We start from the raw sequence: 27,553 nt of genomic DNA, 5'->3' as shown, positions 1-27,553 counted from the left end.
TGGGGCCAGCGACGCTTCTCCTTGGTTTCACTGGCTCTCCATCAGAGGGAGACCTATCTCCACACTCTCCCTGTCTTTCAGTAGTCCAGAATTCAGGGTGGCTCCTTAATTTCCTGCCCATGACTATTCTTTTCCTGCTTCAGGGTATTTATTACAGATACATAGTGGAGGAAAGGAAGACACCTAGGAAAGCACTTCCCATTCACATGGTCAGACTCACAGTAAATTGGACTGATCGTCAAGATGAGCCACTGAATCCCCTTTCCTTGTTCTCTCGATTGCTCCTGTTACTCTACAACCTCAACAAGTCCTGCTTCCTCTACTTCCTTCTCTCTGTCCCTGAGTGGGGACTCTCACTGGTTCAGTGAATCACCACATAATATGGAACACCCCTGTTGGTCAGAGTCCTCACACTTGGCCACCTCATTGACCACTAGTTTTAAGTCTATGGAATAAGTGGCAGCCTTTGGGTGAATATATAATGTCTGCCAGTCAGGGTAGCCAGGACACAGGCTTAGAATTCAGTTTGGCTCAGAATGTCGCTGTGAAGCTGGCAGGAGTATGTAGTCTGCTGAAATATCTGGATCCTTTCAAATGCAAGCTTAGGACATTAGATCCGAGCAAGAGTGTCTTCTTTGTTTTTGTTTTGTTTTGTTTTTGCTTTGGTGGTAGTGGGGTTTGAACTCAGGGCCTCACACTTGCTAGGCAGGCACTCTACCACTTGAGTTACTCTACCAGTCCTCTTTTGTGTTGAGTATTTTCAAGATAGGGTCTCAAAGAGTGTCTTCTTTGATCTATAAATTATTTGTTTGAAAAATATCACAAAATAATAAAACCCACATGAAGTCTCACATTGAATCCTGTGTACTTAACAGAATAAAGTTATACCACATCAAAAAATCTGGGATGTATGATGGCTGCTAGCATGGTGGGAAGAACAACAGAGTCAAGAGAGCTGAATTCTAGGCTTGCTTGCTGTTGATCACAGACAAACCTCTTGCCTACCTGGGCCTCAGTGTTGTTATCTGTATAGAAAGACAGGGGTTTCAACTCCAATGGTGTGTGACCCTGTGGCTCTAAGAAAAAGAAGCTTCTGCCCCATCACTGCAATTCTCAGATTTTGATACTTTCCTACTAAGCATATCTAGAGTAAAAGTCCACACTTCAGTTTGTACAAGGGAGTCCAATTCTAAGTTTTTAGTGACCCACAGGTCCTTGAGGGACTTCTCCTGGCTCAGCAAATCACTTGCCATGGGAACATTTGCATCTAGAAACTCTCTAGAAGCTGGGAGACTGCCGGGGAATCCCTTAGCCGAGTGAATGATCCCAGAAGCCAACCATATTTCAGAGTCTGTAGTCTCCACTAGAGCCTTCTCTTGACTCAGTCAGGCTTGGAGCTGGTCAGGTGCTACTGAAGGCATTCTTGTCCAAGGCAGGTTAGACATGGGCTTGGAGAGGGAGGGTGCCTCATAGGGGCCCATCGTTACCCCCACTGCTCTCGGCACTCCACCCACTCCTCCAGGAGGGCACCAAGTCCTGGCAGGGGATTGGCCCTATAGTCCCTAAACTGTTTGTCCAGCTGTTCTGCCTCCCCAGGCCACAGGCTCTTATATGTCTTGGCCTAGAGAATGTTATCAGACATCTAGATACCTGCTGGGCCCAGACCAGAGCCAAAACTGGGCAGGACAGGAAGCTGAGTTGAGGAACATCCCCCTCTGGGCCTTTCCTCTTCTCTTCTGTACATATGAAACCAGATCATCTCCAAAACCCTTTCAGCTAGGCAGTCCACACCTCCAGAGCAGCAGTTAAGAAATCATCTTTTAATTAAGTGTGGTGGCACATACCTATGATCCCAGCACTCAGGAGGTTGAGGAAGGAGGATCAGTAGTACAAGGTCAGCCTGAGATACATAGTGTACATAGTGAACCTTGTGAAAAAATAAAGGAAGGAACAAAGAAAGGAAGGAAATAAGGAGAAAAAAAGGGAAGGAAGGAAAAAAGAAAGAAAGGGAGGAAGGGAGGGAAGAAAGACAGGGGAAAGGGAAGGAAAGGAAAGGAAAAAAAGAAAAAGGGGTACCAGAATAGGTCTGAACCAATCTAAGACCGTTTGAACCACTCCTCCAACCCTTTTTTATGTTAGGTATTTTCAAGATAGGGTCTTGCAAACTACTTGCCTGGGCTGGCTTTAAACTGCAATCCTCCTGATCTCTATCCCCTGAGTAGCTAAGATTATAGCCATGAGCCACTGGCACCTGGATTTTAGAAATATTTTGGTAAGAGTCAAATATATGACTGGAATTTCCCTGGCCAAACAGGTATGAGATTGGTTGGTATTCAAAATAACTGAGACATCTTTTTAGGGTAGGATTTCTCAACCCCAGTACCATTGACACTTTGCGTCAGGATAATTTTTGGTTGTGGGACCCTCTCCTGTGCATTATAGTTTGCTTAATAGCACCCCTAGCTTCAACCCTCTACAAGCCAGTAGCATCCATTTCCCCAGCTGTGACATCCAAAAATGTCTCTGAACATTGCCACATGTCCCTTGAGGGGAGGCAAAATCACCGCCAGTGGAGAATCACTGTTCTTAGGGTAAGATGGTGCTTAGGCATATGTTCCCTCTAAAATTAGTGTGATAATTTCTGATAATAATCTGTTTATCAGAAACAAATAAGAGCTCTTAATCACAGAGCTATGGGGCAAAAGCTTCTTTTTTGTTTATTTCTTTGGTTCAGTTTGACTTTGGTTTAGTGTTCTTGTTGGTTTTTGCTACATGGTCTCACTAGGTTGCTCAAGCTAGTTTTGAGCTCCTAGGTTCAATTAGTCCCTCCCCCACAACAACCTCCCAAGTAGCTGGGACTACAGATGTATACCAAGGCACCTGGCTAAAAGCATCTTTAAGCTTGGTACCCATATTAACTCATTTAACCAACAACTCAAGGAACTGAGGTACACATGAGTTTAATGACTTGCCCCTGCTGCACAGCCAGAGACTGCGGAAAGCAGACTGTTTTGCATAATACGTACTATGCAAGTCAAAAACAAAAAGCAGCAACCTGCTCCCAGCATCCTCATTCCATGATCCAACCAATCAAATCCCATGGACATCTATCCAATCAGAGCTTGATGCTGGCTCTGATCGTGAGTGACCAGGACTCAGGAGCCAAAAACTTTTGGAGGAATTCGAGTGATGTCAAATGGCTAAAAATAAGTTCATGCTCATTGCTTAAAAAAAATAGAAGACATGACAAAATTTGAATCAAGATAAATCAAGAAGATGAAAGCTGTTACCATGGAAGAGTGAGGCCACATGAGGTATGATGTTACTGTTGGATCCTACTCCATCAAGAGCAGCCTCTGACCTCTATTGTTTCTTCCAATTGAACAAAGCCCTAGTTCGTAAGATGTGGGATATCTATCTCTAGAAGACCAAAGACTGGGGCTGTCCAATTTTAGCAAATAAGAATTTCAAATCAATGAATAATTTTTAGTATAAGTATGTCCGATATGATATCAGGGATATACTCATACTTTTAAAAAAGTATTCATTAATCTGAAGTGAAGATTCAGCTAGACCTCCTGTATTTTCTCTGGCAACCCTTCTTAAAGACAGATTGTTTGGATTCTGTCCACTTAAAAAGGACAGAAACCCCACAAGAGTCCACCACATTTCCCAGCGATCCCACTTTGCCCCTTCTGCTCCCAAATGCTCATGTGACCCTCCCCCTAAATCACCTCTCTTCACTCCCATTTCCATTCACCCTCTCCTGCCCTTTATGCTCACTTGGAGAAATTCCACTGACACAGGAATTACTCGGAGGGTTAATCCTTCTGATACCAAGTCACACTTTAACTCATCCTCGTCAGACCAAAGATTAAAAACTGCCAGTGTAAGGGTCAGGGCTCCAGCAGACCCTGAAAGCTGAGCCATCCCCGACCCCCAAAGTGAGGAGAAGCTGCAAGGGGAAGGGAGGGACAGAACCAGGAGAGAAGAAAAGAAGGAGGGGCAGCCCACCAAGCTGTGGTGCCCCCACAGAGCCAGCTCAGTTTCAGCTACAGGAGCCACTCAGCTGCAGAGGCAGCAGCAGCCCTGATCCTCAGGCGAAGGACGGCAGGCAGACAGACAGAAGTCCCGGATTGGAAGTCCACAGACCCCCGGCCACTTGGCCTGGCCTGGCCCCATGGCCTTCAATGACCTCCTGAAGCAGGTGGGGGGCGTCGGCCGCTTCCAGCTGATCCAGGTCACCTTGGTGGTCCTTCCCCTGATCCTGCTGGCCTCCCACAACACTCTGCAGAACTTCACTGCCGCCATCCCCACCCATCACTGCCGCCCACCTGCCAACGCTAACCTCAGCAAGGATGGGGGGCTAGAAGCCTGGATCCCCCAAGATAGGCAAGGGAGGCCTGAGCCTTGCCTTCGCTTTACCTCTCCCCAGTGGGGAATGCCCTTTCCCAATGGCACAGGGGATAATGGCACCAGGATCACAGAACCGTGCACTGATGGCTGGATGTATGACAACAGCACCTTCCCTTCCACTATTGTGACTGAGGTAAGGACCCCTTCCATGTGCCATTCAGACTTAAAGTAGATATGGAAACTGCTGAGTTTTTTTTAAATGTTCTCAGCTACCTGGACCAGAAAGGCAAAAAGCAAAGGAAAGTGTTAGGGGAAGAGGGTGACATAGATCCCAGAAGACCAGCCTTGAGGTGGGTAGGAGGCTTCCCTGCAACCAAACTCATCTCTGCATATTCTTGTCCCCCTCTTCCCATAGTGGAACCTTGTATGCTCCCACAGGGCCTTACGTCAGTTGGCCCAGTCCCTGTACATGACAGGGGTGCTACTGGGAGCCATGATGTTCGGCTACCTGGCAGACAGGTCAGTCCTGGGTAAGCCAAAGGGTTGGGCTGTGATTGGGGTCCCATTGGCTGGATACAGGGAATCTAGGTGGGAGTTTGCATTCCCGGTGGGGGCTGGCTGGTTTGAGGGCTTACAATGCCAGCCTCATAATACTTCATAGTTCCTCAAAAGACCCCAGCTCAGGGCCTCACCCAGGTCAGGTACTCCTGTCCCACCCAACCCAGCTTGGCTCCCCAAAGTCCATAGGCCCCTTCCTCAGGTCTTCCCTTCCCCACAGGCTGGGCCGCCGGAAGGTGCTGATTCTGAACTACCTGCAGACAGCCGTGTCTGGAATATGTGCAGCCTATGCACCCAACTTCTCCGTCTATTGCACCTTCCGGCTCCTCTCGGGCATGTCTCTGGCTAGCATTTCCATCAACACCATGACGCTGAGTGAGGAATGCTCACCTACCCATTCCCCTCTGACCACCCTGCCCCCTTCCTAGCCTCCTTTCCCAACCCATCCCTCCTGAGCCCTGTCTGGCCTCTCCTTGGGTCCGCCCTTTCGACCAATATCAATATAAGAACCTACTTCTCAGGCTTATGCCATTTGACCCCTCATTTAGAAATGAAACTGTAGACGCCATAGTTAGATCCAGCAGATCATGTAAGCAGGACACACAGAAGAAGCATTAGGGAGTAGTGAGGACTGTATACAAAGAAGATACCATCTGTCTCCTGTCCAGAGACTCCAACCACAACAACCTAAGGTAGTAAGATCTTCTAACCCCATCCTTTCTTTTTTGGGGGGGGGCGGGGGAGGGTCTTTGGTTTGGTTTGGTTTTGCTTTTGTTTTGAGGTATGTAGCTTAGGCTAGCCACAAACTCTCAATCCTCCCATCTCAGCCTCCTGAGTGCTGAGATTACAAGACTATATCACCTTCCCCTCTTTTGGATAAATGAAAAATATCCCAGTTTTTTAATGTTGCAATTGGATCTAATATTTCTTTTTGTGTGTGTGGAAGTTTGCCACAGAGCTTTGAACTCAGGGTCTTACACTTGAGCCACATCCCCAGCCCTTTTTTTGCTTTACCTTTTTTTTCCCAGGCAGGCCTCAAACTGTAGTCTTCCTATCTCCACTTCCCAAAAAGGCTGGGATTATAGGTATGAGTCACCACACCCAACATCTCTAATATTTCTAAACGTAGAAGCCAAACACATTTATGGACTGAGAATAGTCTATTCATGGGCCATCAATGTGCTTCCTCTGATAGATCATACACATACACACAATACACAGAGAGAGAGAGAGAGAGAGAGACACAGAGATGTACACACACACACAGATGCATACACAAATTGTTTCTCAGATGAGAAACCTGAAGCTGGGAGAAGGGAAATAATTTACCTATCATCTCTCAAACCCAGAAAGGAATCCAAGCATTTGGTATTCTCAGGACTAAAGGAAGTAGCCAGCCAGGACTGGGCTAGAGCCAGCACAGGAAATCTAAAAATTCGGCTCCCAAGTCAATGTTAAGTATTCAAGTGTCTGTCCCAACAGTCAAATCAGGAGCACACAAAGAACCCAACTGATTTATCAAACTGCAGCAGAAAGGTGGTCATACTCCCACCTCAATCGATGCTATAAGATGGAGAAGAGCCTCTGTGATGGCTACTGAAGGTAGAATCCAGCCCAGAGCAGGGGAAGAGCCAAGGAGTGGCTGCTGTTGGGGATAGGCTGAGTGGTCTGAAGGGAAAGGGAGTTCTAGCCAGGTAGTAAAGGTGGGCAGGGATAGCAGGAGTATGGGGGGGGGGCAAGTTCCTGCCTATCCCTACCTCTTCCAAAAGTCCCCCACTCTCCCTACCCTGGCATCCAATGTTACTTGATGCATCTTCCACAAAGCCTTGGAAAAGACCAAGGTTGGGAGGGAGAAAGGGGGGGTCTCTTCCCATCTAGCAGCCCAGCTAGTTGTACCTCCCTGTTCTAACCCTCTTTCCAGATGTGGAGTGGATGCCCATCCACACGCGTGCCCATGTGGGCACCTTGATTGGCTATGTCTACAGCCTGGGCCAGTTCCTCCTGGCTGGTGTGGCCTATGCTGTGCCCTACTGGCGCCACCTGCAGTTGCTGGTCTCTGTACCTTTTTTTGCCTTCTTCATCTACTCGTGGTATGTGGGGCCTTAGGTGGGAGATGGTACCACAGGAGCCCATAGAACTATAAGGGACAGGACATCTCCCAGAGTCGAGTACGCACACCACCTCACAGAATCAACCAAAGCCAAAAGGTCAAACCTAATCCAATGTTTCCATGGCACAGCTGTTGAGTCCAAGGCTTTGGGAAGAAAGCTTTGCCTTAGGATTTCCAGTTCATTGGCATCCCCCAGTTCTCCAGCCTGCCTGCACTGCTTTCTATACCCAGCACCTCGGTTAGGGAATAAGTCATTACCAAGCTGGGCACTGTCTTGTAGTCTTAGAGAAGGGGATTTATCAAGACCCCTGCCGACTGGAGCTGAGACCATGCTGATGCCCCTCACTCCATCCTCACTCCCAGGTTCTTCATCGAGTCTGCCCGCTGGTACTCCTCTTCTGGGAGGCTGGACCTCACCCTGAAGGCCTTGCAGAGAGTGGCTCGAATCAATGGAAAGCAGGAAGAGGGGGCCAAGCTGAGTATGGATGTGAGACCCCCCCGAGACTTCCTGTGATACCCCATCATGGCTCCAACCCAAAACCCAGGACCCAGGGGTCATCTCTGAGTATGGGGTTAGGCTAAGAGGATTCCCTGGAAGGAGCTCAGGCCCTGAGTCCTGCCCATCCCATCAGGTACTCCGCGCCAGTCTACAGAAGGAGCTGACTCTGAGCAAAGTCCAGGCCTCGGCCATAGAGCTGCTGCGCTGCCCTGCCCTTCGGCGCCTCTTCCTCTGCCTCTCCATGCTATGGTAGGCCCCAAACAGACAGACTGACACACAGGCAGGTAGACTGATGAGGAGACAAAAGGAAAACTGACGAGGGGGTGGGTGCAATGGACAGAAGATGTGAGAGGGAGAAAAAGTCAGCAGACCTGCTTATAGCAGTAAGAGTCCTGAAGAACCAGAGCCCCTCCCAGATCAACTCAGTCCTAGTCCTCAAACTGGATATCAGTCTCCCCAGATTCTTCTCCTCTCACCAACGCTGTTTCAGTATAAAAACATCTCACCAGAACCTGTGGCCTCTGGAGTCAATACACTGGCTTACAAAACACTGGGAGAATTTACTGTCCTGGTGGTGCCTGCCAGAAACACAGGCATAGGCAGTAAGAGGGCCAGCACTTATCTCTGAAAGCACACTCTGGCCAAGGATGACAGAAGCCTAAAATCTTCCTTTTCATTTGCAACAGTCTCATTATCCTTATTGCTATCCTCCTTCCCATCACCATGGCAATCACACGACAGTCAAGAGGAGCGTGGTCAGGAGGAACAATCCTGCCAATGAATTCTTTAATTCCAATTTTGGATTTACTCTCAATTGTGGGTTCTACCCAAAAACCCGAGCTTCATTTTGTGGGCTTTTAACATCTTAAGAACAGTTATCCCAGCCAGGACCATGGACAGGTCCCAGTGTCGGCCTTTACCAACACCTTGCCCCTAAAGATGTGGCGTAGATACCCATCTGTTCTCCCTCAGCCCAGCATTAGCAGATCATTCATATATACCGACAGATAGACAAACACAGATAGACATACATGTATATATGTAGATCTTATATATAACGACTACATAGCAACTAAGTAAAAAGCTCCTAATACACTTGAGAGAGAGAAATTTGTAGTATAAGAAGACTACCCCAATACTTAAACTGTGCAGTTTTAATATGCTGTGAAATGTCTGAAGAAATACTAGCCAAAGCAGATTCCAGGTCCTTAAATAGGATCCTCAATGCAGCTCACACCATTTTTGAAAGAGCATCCTCCTTTAACCCTCCCTGACAAACTCCATAACCCTCCCACCAGGTTTGCCACTAGTTTTGCCTACTATGGGCTAGTCATGGACCTGCAGGGATTTGGGGTCAGCATCTACCTAATCCAAGTGATCTTTGGTGCTGTGGACCTGCCTGCCAAGTTCGTGTGCTTCTTCGTCATCAACTCCCTTGGTCGCCGGCCTGCACAGATGGCCTCATTGCTGCTGGCAGGCATCTGCATCCTGGTGAATGCAGTGATACCCAAAGGTGAGCATGGCCCCTCATTCTCAGCCTCCTCCATAGATACAACCCAACTTCTCAGAAGAAAAAGAGATCAATTCCTCCAGGCCCTTACTCCCAAGCTCCTGCTGTCCCCCTCCTTTCTCTCTAGAGCAGACAATTGTCCGTACCTCCCTTGCTGTGCTGGGGAAGGGCTGTCTGGCTGCCTCCTTCAACTGCATCTTCCTGTACACCGGGGAGCTGTACCCCACAATGATCCGGTGAGTGGAAGCTTAGTTGGGGAAGAATATGGAGAAAGATATTCTCTTGCTCACATTAAGGTCAGACCTCTGAGTACAGTACAGTACCCAACACTAATCAGTGCCAGGCACGTAGGAGCCATTCATTATATATTTCATGGCCTGACTAACCCAGGTGTGGCTGCACATCCTTTATTGACCCTGCAAGAAGATCTCAAAAGGAGTCGCCACTGGAGTAAGGTAGGGAACCAGAGAGGTGCATCTCAGAGGCAATGAACTGAAGACTTTCTGAGACACAAGTTAGAAGCTGCCACCAAACACAAACTCAGTCTTAAACCAACTGGTACTTCTGAGACCAAAGACACAAACATAAATGTAATTTTCTACCACAGAAACCACACCTGATAATATGCCAGCAGTATGAATAAACAGTACTTTATTGAGTGCCAGGATGGGGGGTTGGTATTATTGCATTAAGAAATGTGTCTATTTTAAGAATTGGATGCAAAATTCACTTAAGATGTTGAGGATATAAGATGTCATGCTCCTGGCACGGGCTTCCCTTTGGAATGAGAACCCTGAAAGTCACTGGAATTGCCCCATGCCCTTTCGAGATTTCAGGGGAAAGAACAGTGATATAAAGCATTTACATGTGCTAGGCACTGTTTTAAGGTTTTTACAAATATTAACTCACTTAATCCTCATAACAAGCCAGTGAGGCAACTGCTATCACTATTTCCATTTTACAAATGTGAAAATCAAGACATTAAGTGATTTCTCCAAGATCACACAGCTAATAAGTAATGAAGTTTGCGTTTAACCCCAAGCAGTTTTTAACCTGAGTCAATGTTTTGTTATAATGTTCTTAACAGGCTCCTAGCATGCAGCTTCCAGGTCCCTTCCCTAGGGGATCCTAATCCAATAGGTCTATGTAGGACTGGGACAACTGTGATTCAACAATTCCCCCAGGTGATCTGAGAATCATTGGTCTAATCCAACTAACTGTCTCATTTGACATCTAAGGGAACTGAGGCCCAGAGGACGAAAGGGACTTGCCCAAGGTCACATAGCAAGTTAAGGGCACAGGAAAAATTCAATCTTAAAGTCCCCTATTCTCCCGCCAGAACCTTTCCCAACTTCCCATTTTAAAAAATCACCAAAACAAATGCCAACAAAGAAGGCACCAGAAGGTGTACTGGTCTAGGCCTTAGCTGCCCTGCTCCAAATGTGGCCCTCACCTCCGTACTCATGCCAGAGCTCTAACCAGTGCCCCATCGTGACCCCACAGGCAGACAGGTTTGGGAATGGGCAGCACTATGGCCCGAGTGGGCAGCATCGTAAGCCCGCTAGTGAGCATGACCTCCGAGCTCTACCCCACCCTGCCTCTCTTTATCTATGGCGCCGTCCCTGTTGCCGCAAGTGCGGCCACCGCCCTCCTCCCAGAGACCCTGGGCCAGCCGCTGCCGGATACAGTGCAGGACCTGGAAAACAGGTGGGCCTTCACTCAGAGAGGAGCAGGGACTTACCCCAGGTCACACATCCAGGCTGGTGTGGCAGAGACTCCAAACTAGGCCTCATCTTCCAGAAAGGCCCTTTGTGGAAGTTCTCCCACAATCCTTCCTGGGGTTCCTAACTCTGAGGGCAGTAGATGTTTGGGGCAGAGAGCAAGTAGCTGGGCACAGCTAAGCGGAGAGCCCACCCCCTCTCCCAGCCCTGGCCTAGAGGCTACATACACAGAGACCTGCTTTCCTGCCCTCAGGAGGAGAGGGAAACCGAGGCATCAACAGCAAGAGCAGCAGAAGCAGATGGTACCACTCCAGGCCTCCGCACAAGAGAAGAATGGACTCTGAGGACCAAAGGGGCCTTACAGAGCCCTAAAGGGAGTGAGGTCTTACAGGTCCTCTGGTCACTCACACAAAGGGGTGGAGGGGGGAGGACAGCCCAACTGTGGGGGCTGTGGTTCAGGGAAGCACCCCTTCAGGGGTCCTCCTCCCTGAACAGACCCCCACCAAGACTACATCATTAAAAGGTTTGACTGTGTACAGCGTCTAAAATGGAATCTCATTCTCTATCAACCAACTTCAGGACTAAGAGGTCACATGGTGCTGTCCCCCCTCCATCTCCCACTATGCCAGGACTTTACAAACCATCCCAGACAATTAAAGGAAAAAAAAAAACCTCTCTTCTCTTACCTCATCCTCCTCCCTTTCCATTCTTTCCTCCTCTCTCCTTTAACCTATTCAAATATTTCTGTAAGTTTTAGCTAAATACCTTATGCCCTGCCCTTTCCCGGAAATTGACAAGAGACTGAAATGAAACAGTCAACCAGAAACTTTATTTCATGCTCCTGTCCCTCTGTAAGGTGGGAAAAAGAAGAGAAAAATGTTAACCACTGATGTCAGGATACTGGCTCCTGCAGCAACATGGTCAGGATTCTGGAATCCTCTAGATTATATTAGGATCCAGACTCATTTCTAGCTCTGTGGCTGGAAGTTTATCCCACTAGCTAACCTAATCCTTGGTGAGCTTTTGTTGTTCTGCTTCTTGTGATCCCAGGGCTGGTGGAGAGTTGAGAGGCAGAAGGGAGCTATAGAACACAGCCAGGGAGACAGTACTGGGTGCTAATTGCATGCTAGTTACTGTTCTAATCAATTCGCATATGTTAACTCCTTTTCTCCTCCTACTAACACTCGAGGTACTATTATAATCCCCATTTTAGAGATAAGGAAATCAAGGCACAGAGAGGTCAGGTAACCTGCCTGAGTTCATACAGTTCAGTAAATTGTAGAGTCAGGATTAGAATCCAGACAATCTGACACCAGAACGTGTGTGCCTGACCCTCTATCATGAAGCACTGAGACTTTAACCTTCTCCACCCCCAGGGCCTGGTGTTTCCTCCTTCCTCTTGGGATAAAAAGAAAAGGAGAAGTGGGAGAAAAAAGGGGATCATGAGGAAGTCATGTGAAAAGAGAGATGGAAGGCAATTTAGGGGTGACCATCTGGAAAACTCCAGAATGCCCAGTGTATGTGTCAGTAAGCGAGCTCAGTTCAGGGAAGTCTGAGGTGGCAGCCCTTTTATCACCTACAGGTGACAAGAGTGCCATGCCCTTCTGTACATGCTTTCTGTTGGCTTACTGCCTGAAAATCTTTCCCCAGCAGACAGTTCAGTCCTTCAGACCTTTTATCCCCAGGGAAAGACCACATCTCTCAAACTGCACACAATGGTTTCTAGGCAGGACCCTAGGACTCAGGTTCAGTCAAGGCAATCTGGAGTGGAAGGTGATCTGGAGCTGTCTGAAAAAGCCACAAGGCTCTAGGAGAGCTCCCAGCAGCTCAGACAGCAGGACTCAGGACAAATCTGGCAGAGCTGAAACTGCCATCACCTATTCCCCTCCGCTAGAGCCCCTGGAGGCTTGATGTTTCCCCATGGTGCTGATACCTCCCATACTCCCCAAAAACTTCTTGGCCAGTAAGAACCCACTAGCTGGCTGAGGGCCACTGGCCCCACCCCATTCACTGCCCTTATGGCTGACCCTCATGGAGCAGGGCGACAGGACTGAGATTGGGAGGCAGAACATCTGAATTTTGTCTTGCTTCTGCAGATCTGGTGATCTCTAGACCAGTTACTTGCCCTCCTGCCTCACTGCCTCCTACCAGTAACTCTGACATGCTCTTACTCCTTGGGTCTTGTGCTCAGCTCACCTACTATCTGCATAGACCTCAACAAGACTGCCCAGATCCAGTCGCTGGCCTTCCCAGCTGCTTCTCCACTGATACAACTCTTGGGTGCTGACTTAGACAGCTCACACCATCTGTACAGAATCTACACCCCAGCTCCTGGCCCATGCTCATCCTGTGCTCTTTAGCAAATAGAACCTTTATTATTCTGTTTTTTATTACTATGATATCAATAACTGAGGCAGGCTAACTTTATGAAGAAAAGAGACCTACATTGGCTCCTGGTTCATTCCAAAGTTGAGGCCCTGGATCTAGTGATGGCCTTCTTGCTGGCAGAGTTCCAAGGCAGTGTAGGAAGTGTGTTATATGGCAAGAGATAGGGAGCATTGTGTGTTTCCTCTGGTCTCTTCTTCTAAAGCCACCAGCATTAAATCATAAATCATAAGGGCTATACCTTGATGACTTTATGTAATCCTAATCATTTCCAAAAACCCTACCTCTAAACACCATAGAAAGATTGTTTCCACCCTCTTGATACCTCTCAATGGGGAATAAATTTCAACACATGAACTAGAGGACACACTCAAATCATATCCAAACCATAGTACAATCCTACCTTCTTCCCACTTCTAAGTCACCAGTAGGTGACTTCAGACTCTGCCTTCACTGAGGAGTCATCCCTAGAGTATGGGCTCAAATCCCATCCTCTAGCCTTGGCCCTAAGTCTGGGTTCTGACATTGTCATGCCCCACCCCAATGTCCTCAGATACTATCCCCAGTATGAGCATAAGGTCCTACCCTCAGCTAACATGGCCAGGCCTTTGTGACCACCCTCAGTTTCCTGATCAGAATGGAGCACTCAGAAGGACCCTCAATTGCCTGGCCCTGGTACAGTGCTCCCCAGAAGCCACTTTCTCAGGGCTCCACCCTGTCATACCTGGTCCCACCCAGTTTCTAGTCCACTCCTAGGCCCTCATTTGGGTGCTTTAATCCTCCTCCTCAGGAGTTTGCATGATCCCTGACATCCCTTAGCGAGCAGCTGCTGAATCAGCTAAGATTTTTCTATTGCATGTTAGGCTGAATAGATGAACAAAAGCCCCCAAAGATGTCCACAGCCTAATTCATGGAACCATGAATGTGGTTCCTTATGTGGTAAAGGGGATTTTGCAGATATGATTAAATTAAGGATTTAGAGATGAGCAATCTATCCTGGATTTTCTTGGTTGGCCCCATGTGAGTACTTAGGCAGATCAATGCAATGGATACGACAGCAAAAGCAAGAGTTTTAAGTGATGTAAGAAGGGACAAAAAATAACAAGTCCAAGTCAAGACAGACTCAATTGTTGCCAAATTAAAGTAACTTCTGATAATTTTCAACCAAATAAATACATTTAGTATTGTCAAAAAAAAAATGGTGAGGTGGGACCACAAGCCAAGCAATGCAAGCAGACTCTGGAAGCTAAAAAAGACAAGGAAATGTGTTCTGCCCTGAAGCCACCAGAAGAACACAGCCCTACCAACACATCGATCTTAGACATCTGGCCTCTGGAACTATAAGAGACTAAACTGGGACTATGCTAAGCTTCTAAATTTGTAGGTTTTTCCTAACAACAGCAATAGGGAAGTGGTATGCATTCCTTGTTCTCTGGCTCCTCCAGGAAGGCCCGATATAGATTTTGTTTTCCCATGTACTATAGTTTTAATTGGAATAAGATTGTAATGTCTAGATCACTATAGTCCTCACCATCTCCTATTGTCTTGCAACCTGTCATGTTCACAAGGTTTAGATTACCCCCTGGCCTTTGTAAGTATTTAAGTTTGGGGCTCCTAAGCTCTTCTCTACTAAGTCCCCTTTTGATGTTTGAAGACTGTGAAAGGAAAATTTGTCTGTACAGGGAGCAAAAGAAAAACACTACATGTACTACATGGCCCATGGTGCCTCCTCTGTAAGAAAATTGTCAATGGTGTTAGACTTACGTAGTAAAAAATGCTAAGTCTGGATGGGATGCTTAGAAGTGTGGCAGGCACCTAAGAGGGAAGCCAGAGCAAAGACTAAGGGGACAAATTCAAATAGCATAATTAAAAGACGGAACTACCTAGTTTGAAGATGCCATTGACCAACTGATTTAACCAACCCCAGAGTCACCTACCTCTACTCTAAGTGTCTATTTGCAATTACCCAGTTGTTCTAAAAGCACTGAGAATAGAAAAGAAAAAGTTCCAGCAATCAGGGAATAGCAGGGTCCAAAATAACTCTTTCATTATAATAGCTAGAAAACTGAAGGAAATGTGGGAAACAATTTTCAAACATTGGACAAGTAATGCAGGAAATAATTTCTGTGAGAAGAGAAACTAATGACGTGAGACCTACCTGTGATGGTTTGATTATGAAATGTCCTCCACAGCCTCATGTGTTGAATACTTGGTCCCCAGCTGGAGGCACTATTTTGGGAGGTTCTGGAAACTTTAGGAAGTGGGGCCTTGGAGATGAGACTTAGTAGGAAGTAGGTCAATGGGGACATGATTTTGAAGGTTATGCATGGTCCCTAGTCCCTTCCTTTGGAACTAAGACTTCCAGGCCATGTTCACCACAGCACCATGCACAATAGTCTAGCTTTAGAAACAACCCAGGTGCCCTACAACTGATGAATGGATGAAGAAAATGTGGTTTATATCCACAATGGAACATTACTCACCCATACAGAATAATACATGCGGTTTGAAGGTAAATGGATGCAATTGGAGGACATCATGTTAAATGAAGTAAGTCAGGCTCAAAAACACATAGCCCGCATATTTTCTCTCATACATAGAAGATAAGGACAAAAGATAAACATAAACACAAAAACAAAAATGGTCATATACAAACTCAAATGTAGAACATGTTTTTAATTTTGGAACTCAGGGAAAGAGGGAAAGGAAAAGAGAATGATAGAGCATCAGTAATACCATAAAACATAAGATGTAAAGGTAGAGGATATGAAGATGCATATGCAAAGCTGATAGAAGATGGGGAGTGGGAGGTAAAGAGATAAGGGAGAGTAATGGAAGGGGTTAAATGGACAAAGTAAAGTACGCCCACAGTGGGATTACATTGAGAGACCCCCCCTTAGAATATCAACTTAAATATTAATAACAAAAAAACAGGACTGTAAAATAGGTACCAGTGGAGGGGGGGTACTAGTGGGCAGGGAGGGTGAATGAAGGCGATAAGATAACAGTATACGGTTGATGGGCTTCATATACCTATATGAAATAGAACTAAGAAACCTCTTGCAATTGCTTTAAGTGGGGCAGGGAGGGGTTGAGGAGGAGAGACAATGGGGCAATGTAACTAATGTACAATATAAGAGTAACTGGAAATGTCACTATGGATCACCCCCTGTATAACAAATATATCCTAATAAAAAAAATTTTTCAAAAGACTTCTAGGTCAACAGAGCACAAGGTAATGAGAAGAAGCAGCAAAATTTTTGCTAATGAGTCACTTGGGGTGATGGTGAGTAGTATCAGTTCCATTTCCACCCTTTGATTCCTGGAGCTGTGACTCCTGGCTATATAAGAAACAGTGTCATATGTTAGCTGCTGATTCAGAGCATATACAGCCTTTCAGAGAACCTTTCCCTAGTCCTGCAAGGTCTCCCCTCCTAGCTGGCACTATTACTTCATCTTTAAAAGGTCATTCCACCACCTATCAAAACAGCTGCTTCAGGATGGTGGAGAACATAATAAGACCTGTGAATTCTGTGAGCATGAGCTAATTGGCACACTTCCTTTGACTGTGAAGTGAGTTCCTTGGTCAAAAACAATGCTGTGTGGAATACCATGATGGTAAATGGGGCATTTTTATAAGTCCATGAATAGTAGTTTTGGCAGAAATATAATGTGCAGAAAAGGCAAATCTGTACCCCAAATTTTAGGTGTTTGTTCCACCAAGGCCCAGGCTTTCTTCTTAAGAGAAGCTCTGGATGGCAGTGCAGAGGTGGGATCCAAACAGAGCTTGGCAATCTCATGAAATTGAGGGGAACAAAACAGAAGTCCAAGGTTGCTGAGACAGCAAGAATTTGCAGAAGAGAAGAGAAGTGAAAAAATTCTAGAGAGGAGAGAATTCTGCAAGTGTGGAGTTCCACAACTCAGCAGAATATAAAAAGAAGTCCTAGTCAAGAAAGGAAGTGAGAAAAGACCCAAGCATTGTATGCACATATGAATAATAAAACAATAAAAATTCTTTTAAAAAAGGAAGTCAAGCACCCCATTTCAAAAACAGAAAAAAATTAAACAAAAAGTTTCATCATAGAAGATACATGGATAGCCAATAAATGACTGAAAAGATGCTCAACATCACTAGTCATGAGGAAAATGAAAACCAGACCACGAGGAGATACGATTTCACAGTCACAAAAATGGCTAAAATTTAAAAGACTGGTTTCTGTCTTGCCATGTGATGCCTTGTGCCAACTTTGAACTCTACAAAGTCCTCACCAGCAATAAGATTCTCACCAGCTATAACCCCTCAACTTTGGACTTCCAGCCGCTAGAGCTCCATGTGACCGAGAGGCAACCACATGACCAAGGCTTGGCCAGTGAGACTTATCCACCCTGAACTTTGACAGGAGTCAGTGATTCGCAGATGAGGCCCAGTAGAAAATGTCCTACGGTGGTGGGTCCACAACTCAGCCTCAGTACAGTGTCTTTGCCAGGCTCGTTTGTAGGCCACACTATTCAAAGCCAGGTTTTCCAGTGTTCCCTGTAGTTCTCCCAACTTCCCAGTAGGCTATCAATAAACTCCTTCTCTTGTCAAAAATTAAAATGAAACAAATCTGGCAATACCAAGGTGTTGACAAGACTGTAGAATGACTGGAACTCTCATACATTGCTGGTAAAATGTAAAATTTGAAAAACAACTTGATGGTTACTTATAAGATTTAATACAATCAGACTTCCATATCATGGGTTCTACAATATTCAGTCAATCATGGATCAAAACTATTCTTTAAAAAATTACATCTATACTGAACAAGTACTGACTTTTTTCCTCATCATTATTTCCTAAACAACACAGTAAAACAACAGTTTACTCTGCATTAGTATTTACTCTGCATTAAGTATTGTAAGTAATCTAGAAATAACAAAGAATATACAAGAGGACATTCCAGGTTATATGCAAATACTATGTCATTTTACATAAGAAGTTTGAACAACCTTAGATTTGGGTTCTGAAAAGGAATCTAGTACCATTCCCCTACAGATACCAAAAAAAAGAAGAAAATAAAGACTATGACCAAGCATTTCAACTTCTGGATACTTATCCAAGAGAAATAAAGGTATTTATTTGTCCACAAATGTTCATGGTGGCTTTATTTATAATAATCAAAAACTAGAAACTAGAAACAACATAAAGGCTCATTGACAGATGACTGAATAAATAAACTGTAGTTACAAATACAATGAAATACTCGATAATTACAAGGAATGAACTAGTGGTGCACTGTGCTTGATGTACAAAAATATTTTGCAGACCAAAAGAAGCCAGACATAAAGGGACACAGAATATATGATATTTGAAACTCTAGAAATGATGACTCTATTGTGAGGGTAAGTAATGAGAACTGACTGGGACACAATAACAGAGAATTTGGGAAAAGAGGGGTCAATGGAAATATTCTATTACAGTAATTATATAGGTGTCAAAATTTGTCAAAACTTTGAAAATGTACTCACTAAAATGATGCACTTTAGTGTAGATACTAAACCCCAATAAAGTTTATCTTTCTAGCTGGGTGCCAGTGGCTCACGCCTGTAATCCTAGCTACTCAGGAGACAGAGATCAGGAGGATCAAGGTTTAAAGCCAGCCTGGGGAAATAGTTCACGAGACCTTATCTTGAAAAATCCATCACTAAAAAGGGCTGATGGAGTTCAAGCCCCAGCACCACAAAAAAAAAAAAAAAGTTTATCTTTCTAAAGTATTTGAGGATACTTAATCAGCTATAAGGCAGATTGTGGATGAACTCTTCCTGGATTTTCACTGATTCACATAAAAACTCCTGCTTATTTGAGATAAGGAGTGCTCTCCAGGTGTAAATCTCAGGACCATATACAACTTCTGAATACTTCTACTCTGGCCAAAGAACTATGTTCAGCTAGTCATCACTCCCACCAAGAGCCTTGACTCTTGAGATAGGACACAAAGCTGTAGGAATGGCTGAGAAATTAATCACAACAGCAATGACAGTAGGTTTCCAGGGAGGAGTGAAGCATAAGTATCTACAGGATATCCCAGTGATATCTTAGCTAAATTGTTTGTTTCCTAGACTCCCTCAGTTCCTGTCCACTGAGCCACTTTCTCTGGGCTTCCCATCAATTCTGTGAGCTACTCATTGTCTTACCAGTGACTTCTCTGCAGCTTAAGTTATTGCAGTCTGTTTCTGTTGTTGGCACCCTACAGTCCTGACGAATGCAGCTATCCTAGCACACAGCCTAAGGGCCTTCACTGGTTCAATTTTGCCCTGAGCTTACTAGTTATTGTTCTCATGATGGGAGTATTAGCCAGGATTCTTTCTGTTGAAGTGAAACAAATCTCTAACTGATTTATGGGGAAAAAAGGTGGTGGTGAGGGGGAGTTGTTGGCCTCCATGACTCTCAGGCACCCACCATCATCATGGATCCAGGTTCCTTTCCAACCTGACTCCGCAGGTCAACTACTCCCTTCATGACAGTAAGAGGGATGCAGTAGCTACAGGTTTCACCTCATCGTATAGCATCCAAAGGCAGAGGTAGAATGTACTCCTCACACATCTCTTTGGAAGAGCAAGACATTCCTTTTGAAGACCTTTTCCAAAAGGTGTCCTCCCCAAAACAGGCTTCCTGATACAGTTCTTAACTACAATTGTGTTATACCATGGATAAAAGTGATACCCTTGAGGTGTGCTATAGTTTGCATTTTAAAGTTCCCCAAAGGCCTATGTGTTAAAAGTTCGGTCCCCAGACTGTGGTGTTATTGGCAGGTGGTGGAACTTTTAAGGGGTTCTAATAGGAGGGCTTTAGGGCATTAGGGAGATTATGGGACTCTAATACCTTCTCTCTTTCACTTCCTGGACATGAGATGAGTACTTCTGCACCACCACTACTTCTACCATGAAATGTTTCCTCACTACACGCACAAAGAAATGGAACCGATCTATCAAAGACTGAAGCCTCCAAAACTGTAAACCAAAATAAACCTTTTCTCCTTTTAAATTTATTTAACTCAGGTATTTTTATAGCAATGGAAAGCTACTAACACAGGGTTCCACAGCCTGTCAGTAGTCCTATTAAGACCTTTGACTCTTGAGAGAACCACATAACTAAAACTATATAGCTTAAAGAACAGAAAATTTTTTCTCACATTTCTGGAGGCTGGGAGTCTATTATCACAGTATCAGCAGGTTTGGTTTCTCCTGAGTCCTCTCCCCTTGGCTTCCAGACTGCTACCGTCTCACTGAGTCCTGTCATGGCCTTTCCTCATGTATATGCATCCTGGGTGCTCTTTTTTTTTCTTACGGACATCAGTCATATTGGACTAGGACCCCACTTTCATTTCACTTTAATACTTCCTCAAAGGCTCTATCTCCAAATATATTCACATCAAAAGTAAAGGTATTAACATATGGATTTGAGAGGAACACAAATTGGTCCATAACAGGGACCAAAATGTTAGAATACCTAGATTGGCCTTGGCCCTGTTGATGGGGTAGACCCCAAAATGCCCAGGTCCTTGAAGAGCATCAAGTCATCTGACAGTGTTTACTATGACACACACACTTTTACAATTCTGGAAAGGAGAAAAACTTGGGAGTGGTTTATAGAAGACACTACAATGTGAAGCGACCTGCTGATCCAAACCTCTAATGAAGGTTTACTCTTCCAAGTGAAGGTTAAACAGTAGCGTGGCCCCTATTTGGGCTAAAGTCCCAGACTGTGGGATTCACAAAAAGGCAATGATCTGACAGGGATGCTGAGATCTACACACCTCACCATTTCTGTGTTAGCTCTTCAGTCTGGCTCAGCTTGGCAGGAACTGGCACTACCAGCTCAGGCTTCACGCTCACATCAGCTTGGCTCCCCTGCCTATCCTCAGAGCTTTTCCTTCTTCTCCAAAGAGGGAGTCACCCTTCAGAGCTGGTGGGGAGACTCGAACATGCCCCCTCCCCATCCTTAGAAAGGAAGACTCCTCTACCTGATCCAACTCTACAGTCCTTTTGAGCCCCTGGAAGAAACCATTGACCAGGTAAGTCTTTTTTTTTTTTTTTTTTTTTTTTTTTACTGATAATTCTTTTTTTTTTTTTTCATTTTTCTTTTATTATTCATATGTGCATACAAGGCTTGGTTCATTTCTCCCCCCTGCCCCCACCCCCTCCCTTACCACCCACTCCACCCCCTCCCGCTCCCCCCCCTCAATACCCAGCAGAAACTATTTTGCCCTTATCTCTAATTTTGTTGTAGAGAGAGTATAAGCAATAATAGGAAGGAACAAGGGGTTTTGCTGGTTGAGATAAGGATAGCTATACAGGGCATTGACTCACATTGATTTCCTGTGCGTGGGTGTTACCTTCTAGGTTAATTCTTTTTGATCTAACCTTGTCTCTAGTACCTGTTCCCCTTTTCCTATTGGCCTCAGTTGCTTTAAGGTATCTGCTTTAGTTTCTCTGCATTAAGGGCAACAAATGCTAGCTAGTTTTTTAGGTGTCTTACCTATCCTCACCCCTCCCTTGTGTGCTCTCGCTTTTATCATGTGCTCATAGTCCAATCCCTTGTTGTGTTTGCCCTTGATCTAATGTCCACATATGAGGGAGAACATACGATTTTTGGTTTTTTGAGCCAGGCTAACGCGAATGATAACATTTCGTTCTTCTTCGTGGCTGCATAAAATTCCATTGTGTATAGATACCACATTTTCTTAATCCATTCGTCGGTGGTGGGGCATCTTGGCTGTTTCCATAACTTGGCTATTGTGAATAGTGCCGCAATAAACATGGATGTGCAGGTGCCTCTGGAGTAACAGTCTTTTGGGTATATCCCCAAGAGTGGTATTGCTGGATCAAATGGTAGATCGATGTCCAGCTTTTTAAGTAGCCTCCAAATTTTTTTCCAGAGTGGTTGTACTAGTCTACATTCCCACCAACAGTGTAAGAGGGTTCCTTTTTCCCCGCATCCTCGCCAACACCTGTTGTTGGTGGTGTTGCTGATGATGGCTATTCTAACAGGGGTGAGGTAGAATCTTAGCGTGGTTTTAATTTGCATTTCCTTTATTGCTAGAGATGGTGAGCATTTTTTCATGTGTTTTCTGGCCATTTGAATTTCTTCTTTTGAGAAAGTTCTGTTTAGTTCACGTGCCCATTTCTTTATTGGTTCATTAGTTTTGGGAGAATTTAGTTTTTTAAGTTCCCTGTATATTCTGGTTATCAGTCCTTTGTCTGATGTATAGTTGGCAAATATTTTCTCCCACTCTGTGGCTGTTCTCTTCAGTTTAGAGACCATTTCTTTTGATGAACAGAAGCTTTTTAATTTTATGAGTTCCCATTTATCTATGCTATCTCTTAGTTGCTGTGCTGCTGGGGTTCCATTGAGAAAGTTCTTACCTATACCTACTAACTCCAGAGTATTTCCTACTCTTTCTTGTATCAACTTAAGAGTTTGGGGTCTGATATTAAGATCCTTGATCCATTTTGAGTTAATCTTGGTATAGGGTGATATACATGGATCTAGTTTCAGTTTTTTGCAGACTGCTAACCAGTTTTCCCAGCAGTTTTTGTTGAAGAGGCTGCTATTTCTCCATCGTATATTTTTAGCTCCTTTGTCAAAGATAAGTTGCTTATAGTTGTGTGGCTTCATATCTGGATCCTCTATTCTGTTCCGCTGGTCTTCATGTCTGTTTTTGTGCCAGTATCATGCTGTTTTTATTGTTATTGCTTTGTAATATAGTTTGAAGTCAGGTATTGTGATACCTCCTGCATTGTTCTTTTGACTGAGTATTGCCTTGGCTATTCGTGGCCTCTTGTGTTTCCATATAAATTTAACAGTAGATTTTTCAATCTCTTTAATGAATGTCATTGGAATTTTGATGGGAATTGCGTTAAACATGTAGATTACTTTTGGCAGTATCGACATTTTTACTATGTTGATTCTACCAATCCATGAGCATGGGAGATCTCTCCACTTTCTATAGTCTTCCTCAATCTCTTTCTTCAGAAGTGTATAGTTTTCCTTGTAGAGGTCTTTCACATCTTTTGTTAGGTTTACACCTAGGTATTTGATTTTTTTTGAGGCTATTGTAAATGGAATTGTTTTCATACATTCTTTTTCCGTTTGCTCATTGGTAGTGTATAGAAATGCTAATGATTTTTCTATGTTGATTTTATATCCTGCCACCTTGCTATAGATATTGATGATGTCTAGAAGCTTCTGAGTAGAGTTTTTTGGGTCTTTAAGGTATAGGATCATGTCGTCTGCAAATAGGGATATTTTGACAGTTTCCTTACCTATTTGTATTCCTTTTATTCCTTCTTCTTGCCTAATTGCTCTGGCTAGGAATTCCAGTACTATGTTGAATAGGAGTGGAGATAGTGGGCATCCTTGTCTGGTTCCTGATTTTAGAGGGAATGGTTTTAATTTTTCTCTGTTAAGTATAATGCTGGCTGTAGGTTTGTCATATATAGCTTTTATAATGTTGAGGAACTTTCTTTCTATTCCTAGTTTTCTTAGGGCTTTTATCATGAAATGATGTTGGATCTTATCAAAGGCTTTTTCTGCATCTATTGAGATGATCCAGTGGTTTTTGTCTTTGCTTCTGTTAATGTGGTTTATTACGTTTATTGATTTTCATATGTTGAACCACCCCTGCATCCCTGGGATGAAGCCTACTTGGTCGTGGTGAATAATCTTTTTGATGTGTTGCTGAATTCGATTTGCCATTATTTTGTTGAGGATTTTTGCATCAATGTTCATTAAGGAGATTGGCCTATAGTTTTGGGATAAGTTTTGCCTGGTTTTGGGATAAGTGTAATACTGGCTTCATAAAATGTGCTTGGCAGTTTTCCTTCCCTTTCTATTTCGTGGAACAGTTTAAGGAGGGTTGGTATCAGTTCTTCTTTAAAGGTCTGATAGAATTCAGCAGAGAATCCATCAGGTTCTGGACTTTTTTTTGGGGGAGACTCTTGATTGCTGCTTCAATTTCATTTTGTGTTATAGGTCTATTCAGGTGATTAATTTCCTCTTGGTTCAGTTTTGGATGATCATATGTATCTAGAAATCTGTCCATTTCTTTTAGATTTTCAAATTTATTTGAATATAGGTTCTCAAAGTAGTCTCTGATGATTTCCTGGACTTCCATGGTGTTTGTTGTTATCTCCCCTTTTGCATTCCTAATTCTACTAATTTGGGTTTTTTCTCTCCTCATTTTAGTCAGGTTTGCCAGGGGTCTATCGATCTTATTTATTTTTTCAAAGAACCAACTTTTTGTTTCATTAATTCTTTGTATGGTTTTTTTGGTTTCTATTTCGTTGATTTCAGCTCTTATTTTTATTATTTCTCTCCTATTTGTTTTGGGATTTGCTTGTTCTTGTTTTTCTAGGAGTTTGAGATGTATCATTAGGTCATTGATTTGGGATCTTTCAATCTTTTTAATATATGCACTCATGGCTATAAACTTTCCTCTCAAGACTGCCTTAGCTGTGTCCCATAGGTTCCTGTAGGTTGTGTTTTCATTTTCATTGACTTCTAGGAACTTTTTAATTTCCTCTTTTATTGCATCGATGATCCATTCTTCATTAAGTAATGAGTTATTTAGTTTCCAGCTGTTTGCATGTTTTTTGTCTTTACTTTTGTTGTTGAGTTCTACTTTTACTGCATTGTGGTCAGATAGTATGCATGGTATTATTTCTATTTTCTTATATTTGCTGAGGCTTGCTTTGTGCCCTAGGATATGATCTATTTTGGAGAAGGTTCCATGGGCTGCTGAGAAGAATGTATATTGTGTAGAGGCTGGATGAAATGTTCTGTAGCAGGTAAGTCTTAATAATTGAATGTTCCACCTCTAAGTCACAGCTTCACTCGGTGCCTCAAAGGAAGTTACAAAAACTTTTGCTGACCCTCAGGATGCCTACAGCCCCTGAAAAATCTACAAAATAATGAGCAAAGGAGACAGAGGCAGCCCCTCTCCTCCCCCTGCACCAACAGATAGGAAACAGGTCCCATGGCCTTAAGCTTTCCTGAAACAGATGTGTATGTGGGGTGGGGGTAGTTGTCAACAACTTCCAGCTGATCCAGGTCACCCTGGTGGCCTGCTCCTGATAACCTCCAACAACTCCTGGAAGAACTTCACTGCTATCATCCCCATCCACCACTGCCACCTGCCTTCCAACACCAACCTTAGCAAGCCTTTCCCTGGCTGCCCTGAGACAAGCAGGGTAGCCCAAATCCTGCCTCCACATTCCCTCCCCACATTGGGGACTGTCCATTCCCAGTGGCACAGAGGTCTCAGAGCCCTATACAGATAACTAGATCTACCCTCCCTTCCGCCATTGTGACTAAGGTAAGCAAACCCAGGCCTCTGCCCTGTTCTACCCTATGTGTCCCTGTATTACCATCCCCACCTACAGACACAGAATATGTGACCCTGACTTGAATATATCTGAATGTGGGAAGACTCCTGAGTTACAGAGAGTTTGCCCAAGATGCAGGGAAGAGAATTGTGTTTGGAGTTAAGGGGCTTCCTAATGGAGACATGGAAATCCCTGCCGAGAGTTTCTCCTCACCTCCCAACCCCCACCAGAGATAGATACTGCAACAGAAGTTTAATGTTCAACTTCAAGTTCCCAGAATTCCAAAGGACCCTGAGAAATTGGGCACTTCCACAAGGTTGATAGGTGGTACAGAGGAAGGGAGAAGCAGGGGGAAGACAAATGGGGCATTCCTGAACAGGAGATTCTATGTTCAAAGTCTTAGAGACAGAAATGATTTCCTGATTTCATCTAGAAATGGTTCTCAGTAGCTGGAGCTAGGAAATAGAGAACAGCCAAGGAAGTAAGATGGGAAAGATAGCCTCTTCTGCTATTGCCCACCATCGTGGACATGCAAATGCATGCATTTGGCCTGATTTCTCACCATGTCCTCTCACAAGACTTTCAGAATCAAGCGATTCCTGCCCAAGAAACAAAAGCAAAATCATCCCATTCTCCAGTGGATTCAGATGAAAACTGGTAACAAAAGCAGGTATAACTCTAAGAGAAGACAGTGGAGGAGAACCATGTTGGGCCTGTAAAGAATTGTGAGAGATGACCCACATATCTTTCATGGTCAGCAATCATCTTGGCATCAAGCTGAAAGTGTCAACACTGGACAACTGGGTGTTTTAAAGTGGAAATCTGGTTTTTCTTTGATTACCTTAAGTGTGGTTCAGTAATAAATACATGAAACCTTTTGAAAAAAAATATTGGAAAGATAACAGTTATGGGGGGTTCTTTCATCCTAGTCATTTAATGTCTCTCCTCCCTAACACCTACACACCCAAAATTGTGGTCACTTGGTAGTTCGTCAGGCAGCGTTCTGTGCTTCATAGCTGTCACATCGATCATTTTCTTAACACTTTTTCTAGCCAGTGTTATTTTGGTTGCAAAGAGAAGATCTCTCAAATCAGCTCATGGGAAAAGGAGGCATGACTGCAAGGATACAAAGATTTCAGGGAATTCAAGGACCGGGAATTAGAGCACCAGAGGCATTTCTGGATATTTATTCCATTTCTCTCTCCCAACCCATTTCATCTGTGTACTTATCTTGCAACATGACCACCAGTCCTAGCTCTGATCCTTTACCTATCAGATTTAGTGCTCACTGAAAACTTCTGTGAATTGTAACGCATGACACTGATTGGCTTAGCACAACGTATTGATAACCCTTCCCCTCCCCACTTGACTCAAATGACCATACTTTGTCTACTAAGTGGATCAAAGGTGAGAATATAGGCAGGGCTGTGCAAAGAGACCCTGTCCCGAGGAAGGGCTGTGGTCAGGCTTAGCCCCCGAACTTTCCTAATACAGAATCTGTCTGAAACTAGTAAAAGGTAAGCAATATTCCTACTAGAAAGAACCAAGACACAGAGCAGAAGGTAACTAAGCATGGCAAGTCCTCCTCCCTTTGATGCACACAGGCACCAAATGCAAGCCCCTCTGTGCATAGTTGTGGGGTGTTCTTCATTATTTGTCAGCCTAACCCAAGTTCTGAGACATCCTTGTCCACTCACTTTAAGTTGTATGTTAGCAATCCTCCAAATTCTGCTTCATCTTTTCCCTTCTTAAAACTGTACTCTGCTTTCCAAGGTCAACTATACTATAGGAACTATTAACCTACCTGTTTAAAACAGCAGGCAGTTTGATTCAAAAGCTCAGATTCTTGCCATTCCGGAACAAGGAATCTGAATAAGTGAGCATCCTGGATTTCCTTCTAAATGGGCACTCCTTAGAAATACCCTCACCATTTTTTTTGTTCCAGTGACTGACAAGGTCAGATGCACAGTTAGCCCATTACCTGATTCAATTCCAAATATGTTTGTATGGAGATGCCAGGAATAATCCAATCCTCTTCTAGTGGTCAC

General features: G+C 44.2%; 2 protein-coding genes across 6 annotated transcripts; both read left to right on the top strand.

Moving 5' to 3' along the window:
• The first annotated feature begins 3,867 nt into the window (after positions 1 to 3,867).
• Positions 3,868 to 11,288, top strand: Slc22a6 (solute carrier family 22 member 6). 5 transcript variants are annotated; one of them, XM_074047735.1, is made up of 10 exons: positions 3,868 to 4,549; positions 4,772 to 4,875; positions 5,135 to 5,289; positions 6,836 to 7,004; positions 7,388 to 7,511; positions 7,657 to 7,772; positions 8,822 to 9,036; positions 9,161 to 9,269; positions 10,669 to 10,740; positions 11,008 to 11,288. In XM_074047735.1, the coding sequence occupies exons 1-10, from the start codon at positions 4,181 to 4,183 to the stop codon at positions 11,096 to 11,098; spliced, it is 1,524 nt and encodes a 507-aa protein (XP_073903836.1). In that variant the 5' UTR covers positions 3,868 to 4,180; the 3' UTR covers positions 11,099 to 11,288. The 5 variants fall into 5 exon arrangements, with proteins under 5 accessions (XP_073903836.1, XP_073903846.1, XP_073903840.1 ...); XM_020154987.2 differs by having other exon boundaries at positions 3,869 to 4,549; positions 10,537 to 10,740; XM_074047745.1 differs by lacking the exon at positions 10,669 to 10,740.
• A 14,780-nt stretch (positions 11,289 to 26,068) lies between these two features.
• Positions 26,069 to 26,224, top strand: LOC109693841 (large ribosomal subunit protein eL39-like). Its single transcript, XM_074069582.1, has one exon. It carries the CDS (start codon positions 26,069 to 26,071, stop codon positions 26,222 to 26,224), a length of 156 nt encoding a protein of 51 aa, XP_073925683.1.
• Positions 26,225 to 27,553: the final 1,329 nt, after the last annotated feature.

The sequence above is a fragment of the Castor canadensis genome, chromosome 1 (assembly GCF_047511655.1).
Source record: "Castor canadensis chromosome 1, mCasCan1.hap1v2, whole genome shotgun sequence".
Taxonomy (NCBI): domain Eukaryota; kingdom Metazoa; phylum Chordata; class Mammalia; order Rodentia; family Castoridae; genus Castor; species Castor canadensis.
The sequence above is the reverse complement of the archived record's forward strand: the minus strand, read 5'-3'. Positions and strand labels throughout refer to the sequence as shown.

What these genes read in the sequence shown, in the direction of transcription:
- Slc22a6 (XM_020154987.2), top strand. Translation starts at nt 4,181, where the DNA reads ATGGCCTTCAATGACCTCCTGAAGCAGGTGGGGGGCGTCGGCCGCTTC. An exon ending in CTTCCACTATTGTGACTGAG is followed by an intron (nt 4,550 to 4,771) that starts GTAAGGACCCCT and finishes CTCTTCCCATAG; the next exon opens with TGGAACCTTGTATGCTCCCA. An exon ending in CATCAACACCATGACGCTGA is followed by an intron (nt 5,290 to 6,835) that starts GTGAGGAATGCT and finishes CCCTCTTTCCAG; the next exon opens with ATGTGGAGTGGATGCCCATC.
- LOC109693841 (XM_074069582.1), top strand. Translation starts at nt 26,069, where the DNA reads ATGTCCTCTCACAAGACTTTCAGAATCAAGCGATTCCTGCCCAAGAAA.